The sequence below is a fragment of the Pollachius pollachius genome (assembly GCF_949987615.1).
Source record: "Pollachius pollachius genome assembly, chromosome: 11".
NCBI lineage: Eukaryota > Metazoa > Chordata > Actinopteri > Gadiformes > Gadidae > Pollachius > Pollachius pollachius.
In genome coordinates, this window is record NC_136944.1 from 9,487,984 (window position 1) to 9,501,873 (window position 13,890).

Consider the following 13,890-nt stretch of genomic DNA (forward strand, 5'->3'; position numbering starts at 1 on the left):
TACCCACTTTGTAATGCACATTCGATATGTATGTATGCATCGCTGAATATAGATATACGGTATATGATGTAAATGTTGTGTTTCAATTTTCCCTTTTAAAGTTTGTTTCTTCCATGCATCCGGTTTCGATGTGAAGCCACTTGCGCCAGGTTTTCGGCAAGTGTTTTGTTTGTTTGTGTGTGTGTGTGTGTGTGTATATGTGTGTGTGAGTGTGAGTGTGTCTTTGTGCGCTAGGCTGCAGACAAGCAGGCCTGTCTGATGCTCTGGGCCCAGGTGTTCAGCAACTCCGTCACAGAGTGCTTGTCTGGGAGCTGCAGCAGCTTGGAGGTCATGTTCTTGTGGACTGTCTGCAGGAACGAGTTGGCACCTGAACCAAAGAAGAAGAAGAAGAGGTGAAAAACATTAAGGCTTTTTAGGATCACATACCAAGGTTTACTAAAGGTCCTGCTAATGTGTCCCAAGGGTAGAGTTGGAAAGCGTTTAGGGGAGGTTGGGTTGCCCTCTGAATTACTTTTATGCACTTGTTATGCACTTATTTCATTCTACTTGTCTATCCGATTCCAATAGAGGGATTATCAGTCTACGTCACTCTACGTCACTCCCTGCTCTACGTGCATGTCGTTGGCAGAAAGAGAAGAGAGCGACAAGAGCCGCAATCGTGTCTTGTTGTGCGGTTGGTTGCACAAACCCTTTTAATTAAGACTGATTATCCCATTTATTCTACTTCTTGCTTGCCAAAATAATACAACAATTCAAATACTTTAATAATTATGCTTTTTCTTATTCATATTGCATGCTTATTAAATCTATACTCTGTTTGAGTTCATCTCCCTCAAAAAGTAGTCCCCTTTAATTACGATCGATCAAACAGGTTTTTGACACCTCAAAGGGCATTACCCCACTTATACCATGGTCACTTGCCAAAGAAAAGAAATTAAGATCATTTATTTATATTTTCATGCGTTTTACAATCAAAATATAAAGTTTTTCACATAAATAGGACGGACCGTAGCTACGACTTGGCACGGGAGGTATTCTAGTCCTGAGCTATGAGCTGACGTTATGGATTGTACATATTTATAATTCGAAATTCGTCCAAGCCTTTATACCACAGATACTCTAGGGTCTATGGCATATAACCACGTTGTCTGATTACAGTTTAATTTTTTTTTTTACAATTTACCAGCTCTTGTTTGGAAGAATAATCATTGAGCCATTAGTTTCAATGGGAATCGCGACGGTCTATACTTTCAACATAAAGTGTACATATTTATAATTCGAAATTCGTCACAGCCTTTATATCACAGATACTCTAGTGTCTATAGCATATAACCGCGTAGTCTGATTACAGTTTTATTCATTTTTCACAATTTACCAGCTCTCGTTTGAAGAAAAACCACCGTGCCATTCTTTTCAATGGGAATCACGACGGTCTATACTTTCAACATAAAGTGTACATATTTATAATTCGAAATTCGTCCCAGCCTTCATTCCGAAGATACTCTAGGGTCTATAGCATATAACTGCGTTGTCTGATTACAGTTTAATTCATTTTTCACAATTTACCAGCTCTCATTTTGAAGAATAGTCACCACGCCATTCGTTTCAATGGGAATCGCGACCGTCTATACTTAACATAAAGTGTACATATTTATAATTCAAAATTCTTCCCAGCCTTTATACCACAGATATTCTAGGGTCTATAGCATATAACTATACTATACTAACTATAACTATTAAACTGTATCAGAAAACGCCGTTATTGTGATGCAGTTTAATGTAACAGTAAGCTGACAAAATCACTAATTAACACCGCAACTGCAAATTAACCACACAGAGATAACCATGGCAACCGGTCAAACAAATTTTCTTTTTTGCCATCATTCTGCGCGCGCATCCGCCGTATTGATAAACAAACAATCCCCCTACAGCTGCTCTGCACTGATTGATTGTTAAAGAAAATACTCTTCATATACTGCGCAGATTGTCTTTGTGCAGTGTATTTTAGTCGTTTTAAACAACTGAACTTACATTTATTTGCCTATTGCCTTTGACCTCAAATGTGAAGTGCATCAAGAAGTGGACAGAAGGTGCCCCTAGAGAGAACCCCCCTAGAGAAGTCGATAGTTGTTCTGCCGATTTTGGGTAATTCTCTACTCCTACAGTTTGAGGCATTTACACCCAACCAGGACCAAAGAGTCAGGCATGTATCTGTGCAGTGTGCTACTACTTTTGGAGACCAACCATTTTAGAATAAAAAAAAAAAAAGACAGATTATTATTTTACATGGAAAGTGAATAGGGAAGAAACACTAAAAACATTAACTCCAAACATGAACACCTGAGAGTTACTACAGAGAGTTCTACAAGTCCGCTTTAGAGAACCCCAGAGGCCTAACATTTGGTGTGCCCATCAAGGACCCTCCCTTATGCAATGTGGAAAGTTTGTATGATAGCTACGAAAATTACTATTTTAGCTATTTTTTTATTATGAGTCAATGGGGGAAAAAACACTGACTTCAGCTATTCCAAAGGCAACTCAGGGTTGTCAAAGTTGATACAATATAGAAACCGCACTTAAGCAGGTCTCCAAAAAGCAAAGGAGCTTTTCAGTGACAGGGGGTGCCATAACTCACAATCAAACAAAAACGATCAGCCTCTTTGTTCAATCAATCGCCGACTTAAACCTTGCTACACTCGCTCATTAGCCTCGGTGGCATTGAATGTCGGCATGCTCACGGAATATTACACACACGTCGAGTTGGAGCAATCACATGCATTTTCTTCAGAAAATGCACATGCAGTGACATGTTGATATATCATTCTGATGAAGCACTACAACGGTTTTCCTCATTGCACTGCTTATGGCTCCTCACCGTACTGTTCTCCTTCATCCGCCCAGTGGGGGCTTTGGTCCGGGTAGTCCGCTGGGACACTCAGCTGCAGCGGGGGGACACTGGGCAGATTCTTGTCATCTAAGAAGGTTGTGTGTGTGTGTGTGTGTGTGTGTGTGTGTGTGTGTGTGTGTGTGTGTGTGTGTGTGTGTGTGTGTGTGTGTGTGGAGGGGGGGGGGGACATTTTAGTCAAAGCAACAACTTGAATCAGACTGGACATCACCAATGTGTTTATCCCATGAAACAGGTGTGTATTTTGTTGGGTCCCAGAGCAGTGTCCGGCGTACCCAGTTTGCAGACGAGGTGCACGGCGCCGTTGTTGCTGCAGAAGGACGGGTCCAGGCTGATCAGGAACTTCATGTCCAGGCGCGCCACCTCGCCCTGCAGGATGTTGGGGATGGTCTGCCGCTCGTCCTCGTCTGGCTTCCTCTTACGGCCCGTGATGCTGGGGCCCCTTCAGAGCAGAGGTCAGGGGTCGTTACTTTGGATTCAGGACCCCTATTCTAGTGGGAGTGTTTCTAATGTGTCCCCTAGCGCTACATGATATGAGGGAAACATGCAATATTGCAATGCATATTTGACTTGCAATAAATAAACAAGACTTTTAGTGTGCAGTTCCAATGTGTTATTGTATCGTAATATTAATATTATCGACCAATTTGACAAATGAACACTTAGGAAAAACACATCCTCAATACTTGAATATTGAGGAGGAGGCCAACATATTTTCTAAAATAGGCAGCTTATTAAAAAAAGATGATAAAAAGGTTAGATGCTAACTTTTATGCAAGTTGTAAAGTGTATTTATGTCTTATAAAAAAAGATATCCAAAACGAGCTGATGCAATCAATAAACAAAGTAGCACTCAACATTTGCTGGTAGATTGGCTAAGTAGTTCTGACTGATTAACCCCCCAAAAAAGAATGAATGATAGAAATAAAATAATTTTAATTTAACTTCCATAATAAACTATTTAAGACCTCCAAACAATATTTCCGATCAACACCTGCCTCCAAAATGGTACAATCCACTTACTGCAAAGGCGAGACCCCTTAAAACTAAAGGCGCAATGGTAAATCCTGTCACTCCGTGGGGAAATGAAGGAGTGTCTTTGTTATTGCTAACGGAAGACTGTGGCTACTATTCTAGTTTAACGCAACGGTATGTGTGAATGTGCAGATGTGTGGAGTTCGTTCTTCACAGCGGCTGATTTTGATGACCATGTCTGAGAGAGGGTTTGGCTTCCCTGACACCTATGGTATAACGCTACAGTGTGTGTCGATGTGTGGAGCAAAGTCAAAGCAGTGGATTATTTCGATTTCCAGAGGAGGGTTAAGCTTCTAAGTATAACACCACGGTGTGTTGCGCATTACATATACCTCCCTCATATAACGCTTATACACGACGCAACTAAGCGACTATGAAATGGCTGCAGTGGATCGTCACAAACCCTCCTTCCTCCGAACCCTCAGCCCATATGTTTTCAAAATATGTTCATTCAAATAGCTAGGCCACGCTACATCCCCACCATATTCACTGCTTCCCCACTGCTTCATTTAAATCTCAATGTTTGAAATACCAGCTCAAACAGCAGGTCCTTTCTTTCTTATTTTCTCTATATTTTCTTGAGGGTAGAAATTCCCGCATACAACTGAATTCTAAACTCACTCAATTTTGATTCGATTGTATGCTGCGTATTTGGGGATGCCTCAACACAAGCATGTCACGGCCTCGGATGCCTTCCCCTAGTGTGATTGTGCATGCAACCAGGAACGCTGGAGCCTCGGCCACCTACGTGATGGGAGGCCCGTGGATGGCAGCCATGGCGGGGGAGAAGGTGCGGTAGAGGGAGTGGTTGAAGACGGGCGAGCGGATGTTGGTCATGACGGCGTCCAGCAGGGGCTGGCACAGGTACTGCTTCTTGGTGGCCACGGGTGGAGGGGGCGGGGTCGGCTGCACACACACACACACGCACACACACACGCACACACACACACACGATAGGAGCGCTCGTTCAATATGCCGGGCCTCAGGCAAGCATTGCCGCCGTTTTATGAAGCCAACCCAGAAGCGACTAACATGTAGTTCCTCTAACGGTCCATAGGTGGCCGGGAAAGTAGTGATTGAATTCTTGTTATACAAAGCAAATAAATTAAGAAAGAAATTGGCGAGGATCTTTGACGCTAGGTAATCTTTTATTTATAAAATATATTGTTATATATTCATATATATTTTGAGTGGTCCCATTTGACAGTTTTATTTCATTAAAAAGTAATTAATGATTTAATATTAATGGCTTTTGGCCATAGACTTCTGTGATGGAGCAATACAATTCCCACCCTCAATGGGGCATATACGGAACGTTTCCACTGTTGGTTGCAAAGATCTCAGTCCCAGTAGGCACGTCTCAGACATGGAGGTAATAATTATAAGCAGGTTGGGCCCTTTGACCTTTGAACATTGGACCTTTGAACTGTCAATTTTGTCTCTCCTTAAATAAGTCACTAATGGAGGGTTGTTGACATGTTTGTCAATGCAGTCCAAAATTATAATTTTACAATAAGTTCTGGCAGGATATTCCAGTGGCTTTTACAAGAGGAATAGGAGGAAGGCTCACCACTGCCATGTCGTTCTTTAGTTTCTCCAGGGCTATCTCACATTTCTGTAATGTCTTCAGTGGACACCTACAAGCCAAGGGTGCAAAACAATGAGGCACATTTTTTTGCTTATTGAAGAAGTTCTGGCTGAAATAATCCCCCCACCCCCCCCTTCCAACTGGAATAACAGTATTGATTTATTGATTGGCAGACAAGACTCATACTCTATCTTATTGGGCATGACGTCTTGTATACCTTGTGTTGGGGTCAGTGAGGATGTTCAGCAAACTCTTCATCTTGCTCAGGTCCTTCTTCCTGTCTGTCAACAGCAAGAAAACCAACAAGAAAACAATCAATATCAGTAGAGATGTGGGCAGCTCGTAAGACCTGCTCACTACCAAGTAGGCATGTGCCTTGCAGCGACCCAGGTAAATAAAATCAAAGTAAAGCATTATTGGAAATGTACATCACTCCTAAAAGTCTGATAGAACACTACATTTCAGAATATATAACGCCTTCAGTTCAGGTTAAAAAAAGTAATAATATATACCTTCGTTTTTGTCAATTTTATTGATCATCCTGCGCAGGGGTTCGATGTACTTGGACAGCTGTTTGAGTTTCTCCATGTACTGCTGGTCCTCCAGAGATGTGGCGCCCGCAGGACTCATTACCGAATTGGGATTACCTTCAGAGATGACTACTGCGTTAAAACTAATGCACCTGTAGTAGTGTGTTAGCATCAGCAGCTACTCTACAACCACATATGGTACAAAACCACTGGATTGCATGCATGTATACATACATATGGAGCAATGTCAAGGCAGCCATTAAGGCTTCTGGTTGTTTGGCTCTACTTTGGAGTCATAATGATGACTCTTTGGCTTTTGTTTTGTCTTAGCCAGTATACAGCACGATGGCCATTGCCTTCTATAATTCTGAATAATGTTGCACCAGAGATGTGTGTAAATACAGTATACAAGATGTTTTTTAGTTTGAGCGTGTGTGTGTGTGTGTGTGTGTGTGTGTGTATAACCTGGTGTGTTGAGGGGACCAGGGGAGGGTACCCCGTAGTTCTGGGGGGTTCGTGCTGTGGCTGGACTGTGGGAGGGCTGGGGGGAGGGGCTTGGCTGAAAACCTCCAGGTGAAGGAGTGGGGCCCGAACTGCAGGGAAGGAAGTGACATACATTGAAACATTAATCCTCAGAAAACATGCTTGATACATACAGCTGCGATGTAACTGACAAGCACAACATGACTGCAATGTGCCACATAGGTCACCTCAAAATACCCATCTCTTCTAGTCACATGACGTGACCATACTGTTTTTCAAAGTTTTTTATATTGTTTATTTTCCATCCGTTTTATTTAACCTCATCCTCATGTCATCCTCATCTTCAAACCACTTATCTAGGTTTGGGTCACGGGGGCAGTAGCTCCAGCAGGGGACCCCAGACTTGACCAGCTCTGACGGGGGGATCCCGAGGCGTTCCCAGGTAGGAAGGGGGATCGAAACCCGGTTCTATCAAGGACCCGGTTCCACTTTTTTAAAAACACGAAAATCATTAACGTTTGGGCTTATCGATACCACCATCGAGTCCCGTCGTTCATTTATTCATTTTTTTGTCCTGTAGGTCCTGTAACGTATTGTTGTGTCCCTCGAGTCGCCTCAAGGCATTTAAATCAAATCAATCCAATCACTGCAGCGTGTCCACCAATGTTTTTGAATGGAATTGTAAGCAAACAGGTATTACAAGTAAAACAAGTGAAGCCTGGCAGTTAACTTTGCTCGCGAGGATGGCTGAACGGGCGAAAAGGGCGAAAATCATTTATTGTAAAGGGGGGAACACAACCTCAATGGCCAAGCACATTAGCATTGGGCATCAAGTAAAGGGCAAATGCAGTACCTTCGACAGTCTCAGAGTTGAAAAGACTCTGTCTCCTCCTTCTCCTGTCGCACCACAGACGGGCCCGTCTAAATCATCCACTCAAAGTACAAGCGGTAATCGCACACACAGACATTGTCGCTAGCCCAGTCAGTTAAAAATAGTATTCCAATTGTGAAATCGGTGCTGTAATCGGCAGCATACAAGCTAGTTATCTTAAAAAGTAAATAAAGTTTCAGATATGCTGCGTGATGATGTGTTGAGGTTGGCTCAGTGAAAAGACTTTCAGGTTATCATGATGCGTTCAAATGTAACAAAGAAACGGAAAATTGAGTTTTTGGTGAGAAACATGAGTAATACTGTATTACTCATGTTTCTGTATTACTAATACAGTTGTATAGTGCTCTAATAATTTTAAAATATATAATTTAAACTACTGATGTCAATATTTATTAAGAATTACATATTTAATTGAAAATACAATTATTTATTTCCTAAATATTTTCCTCATCACCAAAAACGCGTCGTATTTCCACCAATTAATAGAAAAGTATTGATAGTGGTATCGATAAAGACTCGGATCGTTAAGGAGTATCGAAAATGGTATCAATATCAATAAATATTAATGATCCCCATCCCTATTCCGAGGCCAGTATTGAGACATCATCTCTCCACCTAGTCCTGGGTCTACCCCGAGGTCTCATCCCCACTGGTGTTGCCTGGAACGACCGCCTAGGGAGGCGCCCAGTGGGCATTCTTACCAGATGACCAAACAACCTCTTATTTATTTACATGAAATATCAAGGTTTACCTGACAGAGTTGGGCTGTGAGGTGGCGGGCTGGGGGGATGGCTGTGGGGGCGGGGGCATCGACTGGGGGGTCTGGCCCGGGGAGGGCGAGGACATCATCTGATGCTGTTGCTGCACCTGCTGAGGGGATGGCAGAGACAGGCGGGAGGGAGGGAGTTAGTTCACATTACAGATGAGGAAGTCTTTACTACCACGAACAAAGCTGTTTACAAGCTGTTTACCACTGCAACAAGGAAACTGACAAATAGACAAGACTAATACTCTCCGCAATGTCACAGTAAGACAAGGAATACCCCAAAACAATGTGAAACAATTATGTATGGATTCCGTATATATTTAAGGACTGCTGGATCTGAGATTAATGGTGGGAAGCTATGTAAGCTTAGTACCTGAGGCATCTGTTGGCCCCCCAGGGCTGCAGGGTTCTGTGTCGCTAGCGTTGGATTGGGGGCGACCCGGGGCATTCGCTGAATCGTTATCCCAGGTCTGCTCATCATCTTTAGAGGAGGAAAGAGGGATAACAACATCACAAGGCCACGAGAGAGAACCATTTCCTGTGCTGGAATTAGCTGAATACATGTCAAATTTGGATAATGCATGAAATGGCCTATTCCATGATTATCTTTATCATTCGAAATGTTGAAAGAAAAAGTTAATTTGGACCAAAATCAAATAAATCAAACAATCAATGGGTGCCCTCAAGGTTATGACAAGGGTGATTTGAGAAACATGGTTTCATACATTATTTTGTAGTAACCATTGTGATTCAACCATAGACCCAGTGTAAAATTACAAGCCTGTAGTCTGAACTGAGAAGATTGGAAACAACATGGAAACGTTGGGAGGACGGGCAATTCTGCTGTCAAGGGTTTCTTACCTGTCCTTGGTTGGGTTGTGCTGCCACCTGCTGCTGCAGGGCTGCTCTGGCCTATCAACACACACAAAGACTTTCCTATGTAAGAATAGGCTGCGGAAACCAGAGGCAGTGACATTTTCTAATACAACAAAAACAGTTGAGTCTTAAATAAAGACTCAACACAAAGACACACACAGCCACACACATTGAATCTGGAATCCCATATGCAGCCAGGATTTCACTCAGTCCTTAAGCAATGGTTGTTGCGGTGTGACTTTATTTTTTTAAATTATGATTATTATATTATTTTGATTATTTTTTGATTATGGGAAAAATCGTAATCACGATTATTTTGGCCAATATTGAAATCACGATTATTCAAACGATTATTTTTGATCTTGAAAACATGATTTATTTATTCTGCGTGTCTCTCCCAAAAACACTTTGTAGCTGAGAACTTTGAAATTCCACCTTAAAAAACTACACAAAATGGTCAAAAAGAAAGAAAATTTTCAAATCTAAAATAATGTTTAGACATGTATCCAGCTGTTCTGCACCTTCTATAAAACATAAAAAAAAAAAACACGATTATATTAGTTTTGTGATCGTGTGACGCTAAAATTGAAATCAACATCGAAATTCGATTAATCGCCCAGCCCTAGTGTGACTCCATCCCGTCTCCTTTGTTCTCAACCAACAACTAGTCGCCAGTTATCTCGAATAAAATTGGCAGCCACTGTCATGTAAGCTTCCATTTGCTGGGACGTCCAAATGCCAGTAGTGAAACCTAGTGCTCTACTATCCTTAATTAGCTCCATAACCACCTCTTTCTGTCATAATGACAGAGTTGGTTTTTCATTTGCTTCCTAAATACAGCAACAATATTCAGAGGCCTCATATCTCATGCAAGGAAATCTGCGATGATCTAGATTATCTTTTGGTTTAATCTTGGTTGTGAGGATGAAGTAGACGAGCCGTGTTCATCTTCATCTTTTGAATCAAGACTTGTGAATAAGACTTAATATGTACAGTAAATCTGCCCAGATAATTGCAGAATGTCGGCGGCTAGCTATGCAACCTACCCGTGTCAAGTGGTTTGCAATGTATGCTGTTGCATCTAACTTTGTTGTCTTTCAAAAGTTTGAAATGCTGCAATTTAAAAAACTTCTTCTGAGAAATGGTGAAAGTATTAGATAGCCTGATACCAACATGTCAGGTTTCAGTTTCTCTCATTCACTCAACCACCAGCATGTTGTCATGCTGGTGGTTGCATGTTGTCATGCTTTGCAAAAATTGATTTTTTTTTTTTGCAAAGTTGCACTGGCTAGAAAAGCCTTTCAAAATGAATTTATAATCCCTCTAGTTTATTATTCCTTCCTGTGCATCTCTTCAGCGTCAAAGCGATGATTTCACTTCCAACTTTCATGAGGTTGCCCTACTTATATCGCTTTTTTTTCTTTTTTACCAAATCTTCGCTTCGTGAAAAGCTGCATTTATTTACAGCATAACTGGTTCAACACGTTTTCTCTCCCCCTAATTGTCAAAACGCAATTCAGGATAATTAGGTTACTTCAAGACATAATTTAATGTTAGATTAAGATACCAGCGCTGTGGCTTTTACCTGGAGAGCTTGCATCTTGAACTGTTGCTGCTGTTGGCTGAGGGAACCCATGGACACGTGCTGACCAGGAGGCATCTGGGCTGGCAGGGACTGGGGAACTATGCCAGGCTGTTGCTGCTGCTGGGGGTGTGGGGGTAATGTCCCCTGCTGTGGCTGTGACTGGGCTTGCACCTGCTGCTGCTGATGCAGCTGCTGCTGCTGCTGCTGTACCATGTGCTGGATAGACTGAGCCTGAGCCTGGGCCTGGGCTTGTGCTTGTGCTTGAGCCTGGGCTTGGGCCTGGGCTTGAGCCTGGGCCTGGGCTTGAGCCTGGGCTTGGGCCTGGGCTTGGGCCTGCGCTTGGGCCTGCGCTTGGGCCTGTGCCTGAGCCTGGGCATGTTGTTGAAGCTGTAGTTGGACTATCTGCTGCTGCTGCTGTTGCTGGATCCTGGACGGGTGTATCTGGAAATATATAGAGGCAAGTAGCGCAGCATGACAATTAACACTGGAAATATGGGACAATTGTTTTGACAGCGTCTTTAATTAAAGGTCCAACTTGTCCAAATGTTTTTTTGTTTTGGAAATTAAGATACTGCCACCACCAAGAGTATCTTAGTATCACAATAACTTCCTACAGTTAGAAAAAATAGCACTTAAACAGTGCATGACTAATTTGGGGGTGTGTGTCCAAACCTGGCTCTGTTGTTGCTGATTCTGGGCGGCCTGCTGCTGTTGCTGATGCTGTTGTTGTTGTTGCTGTTGTTGCTGCTGCTGCTGCTGCTGTTGCTGTTGCTGTTGTTGGTGCTGCATCTGCTGCATCTTCAGCTGCTGCTGCACCTGGAACTGCTGCTGCTGCTGCTGCAGGGCGGCGTTCTGCTGCTGTTGAAGGGCGTTCTGTTGCTGTTGCATGGCGCTCTGCTGTTGCATGGCCGTCTGCTGCTGTTGCATGGCGTTCTGTTGTTGTTGCATGGCGTTCTGCTGCTGCTGCTGCTGCTGGGCCTGCTGGAACTGCTGAAACTGGATGGACTGCTGCTGCTGCTGTTGTTGTGGTTGCTGCTGCTGTTGGGCCTGCACGATCTGCTGCATCTGTAACTGACCTGGTCCTCCTGCAACACCCCCAGCAAGGATGAGAGATAAAAGAGCGGAGAGAGATGGACGGGGGGGGGGGAATACATCCATGTAGAATCCGTTGGGTTTTCCTGTAGAACAACACCCCTGGAGCCGTCTTCAAAGCAAAAAGTGAGCAGAGGCTTGAGTATACTAGGTCTTTTTCGCAGGCAGATCTCATTCACAGAGCAGAAACACAGCCAGCAGCATCCACTGTTATTGCTTGCCATTTAGTCATTTAGTGCATACAAAACAAACACCACATGGAGGAAACACACTCACTGGCTTGGGGGTTTCCAGCCACCCCTCCCATGGCATGCTGGCCTATCTGCATCTGCCCCATGGGCCCCATACCAACCATTGGCGCACCTGGGGGACGAGGCCCCATGCCAATAGTGCCCGGGCCCCCTCCAACCCCTGTCAGGTTAGTCAGGGCATTCATGGGATCTAGCAGAAGAGTAGACAACAGAGAATAGTACACAGCTCCAACATGCATAGCCAAAATCATGAGCAATAGGAGTCTACTTAAAGTTGGACAGATCACGGCCAAAGAGATGGAAAATGCGCCTATTCACCTGGACCGCCAAGAGCCTTCTTGTCTGAAAAACAATTTGAAATGCATAATCACTTTCTGTAAAACTGTTCACGTCTACCAAAAATGGTAAATCCCTAGCCAAGGCAAACAGTATGATACTTACGAATGTCTCTGAAGTGTATTATCAAACGTGCAACCAGAGACAAGTATTCCTCCTAGAATATAAAAGGGAAAGACTAAGTTGCCAATAGTGAAATAGTATTAAGATAAAAGAGCCATTACAATGGTTTGCAGTATTGCAAAATATTATGCGTCAAGTAGTGGGGCCAAGTAGGCGTGTCAAATTCAAATGATTCACATCTACTTAAACTTTTCAGATATACATCAATCCCGTGCCTTAATTTACATGTGAGTATAACGTTTATAATTAATTAGTATTTAATATAATACACCGTTACTTACACGGGATTTGGCTTTGACGTAAACATGATTCTCCATGTCAGTGCTGGACTTTGAGTGTGGAGTCCCAGCCTTTCTCATCGCATCCTCTCTGAAATTAACATTAACAGTTTTAGCAGTAGGCCTGTACACATTATTGTCAATACATTTCAGTCCACATTGAAGATATTCAAAACGTTACTTTAAACGAAGTGCGATTGATTTTCTCATTCTCAGAGTTGGCTGCATTAACCATGGTCTCTGACACTTGTTTTATATGCATATTTGAATGACTTTATTTTAACGATGAGCAAGAAACACAAAATGAAAACACATAACATGACGTTCACGGACGTGCGTTGATCTGTTAAAAGCGTAGGCGTGATTCGGTCATTGATCCGAGCTAACGATGCTAGATGAGCTAACTGATGAGATCAAAGAGATATACGCCAAAATATCATTATTTCTTGTTTCGTTTTACTTGGGGTTATATTTTACATTTGGCACCCATTGAGGAGGATCGGGGGGTGGGATGCGATTTATCGTTAGCTTAGCCAACTAGTTTCCACTTGCCAACATCTATAGAAAAATGCGTTCGTTGAGCTAATGATACTATGCTGACATAAAAAGAAAAGTCTCACATCTGTGCGACGACTTTTTGTCGGAACTGTGGGCTTCTCCAGTCGCTGTCTGGTCCAGGGACCTCCATTACATCAAATATAGTCTTTGGGTATTAGAGCGAAAGTATGGTTTGTTGCGGTGATGTTTTTACTGTTTTCACTGGGCTTCCTTATTCGTTTTCTTTAACCAGGTAAGTTACCCAGATACATTGTATGTACTGCCCTCTAGTGTACGACATAAGAATATCAGGGTCAGCTAACGTACCTCATAAAGTGAGATTTTCATGCCATGGGACCTTTAAACATTGGTCTACATATTGAATAAACTACAATCGCTAAGTCATGCTTCGGCGTAAAGAGGTAGCGAACCAGTCGCCGGTTATTGTTCTACATAATTTCTGCCGCAGCGAGTTTGCGGACTGCGCCGACTCAAGTGAGCTGGCCCTGTGACCATGCAGAAAAGCGCGAGCTGAGCGTCATCCCTCCTCACACATGACACGTGTATTAGCAAGACATGAGCCCCTCTCGTGCCTCTGTTCTCTCACGATGGT

At 43.0% G+C, this 13,890-nt stretch overlaps 1 protein-coding gene across 2 annotated transcripts; it reads right to left on the reverse strand.

Moving 5' to 3' along the window:
* Positions 1-86: 86 nt before the first annotated feature.
* med15 (mediator complex subunit 15) lies at positions 87-13,500 on the reverse strand. 2 transcript variants are annotated; one of them, XM_079746276.1, is made up of 18 exons: positions 13,361-13,500; positions 12,744-12,831; positions 12,445-12,496; positions 12,322-12,345; positions 12,029-12,193; positions 11,333-11,745; positions 10,661-11,101; positions 9,061-9,111; positions 8,573-8,680; positions 8,185-8,300; positions 6,524-6,651; positions 6,041-6,175; positions 5,746-5,809; positions 5,511-5,577; positions 4,689-4,846; positions 3,181-3,347; positions 2,876-2,974; positions 87-367 (listed from the first exon to the last, which is right to left on the reverse strand). In XM_079746276.1, exons 1-18 carry the CDS (start codon positions 13,426-13,428, stop codon positions 231-233), a joined length of 2,481 nt encoding a protein of 826 aa, XP_079602402.1. In that variant the 5' UTR covers positions 13,429-13,500; the 3' UTR covers positions 87-230. The 2 variants fall into 2 exon arrangements, with proteins under 2 accessions (XP_079602402.1, XP_079602401.1); XM_079746275.1 differs by having other exon boundaries at positions 8,185-8,303.
* Between the last annotated feature and the right edge of the window lie 390 nt (positions 13,501-13,890).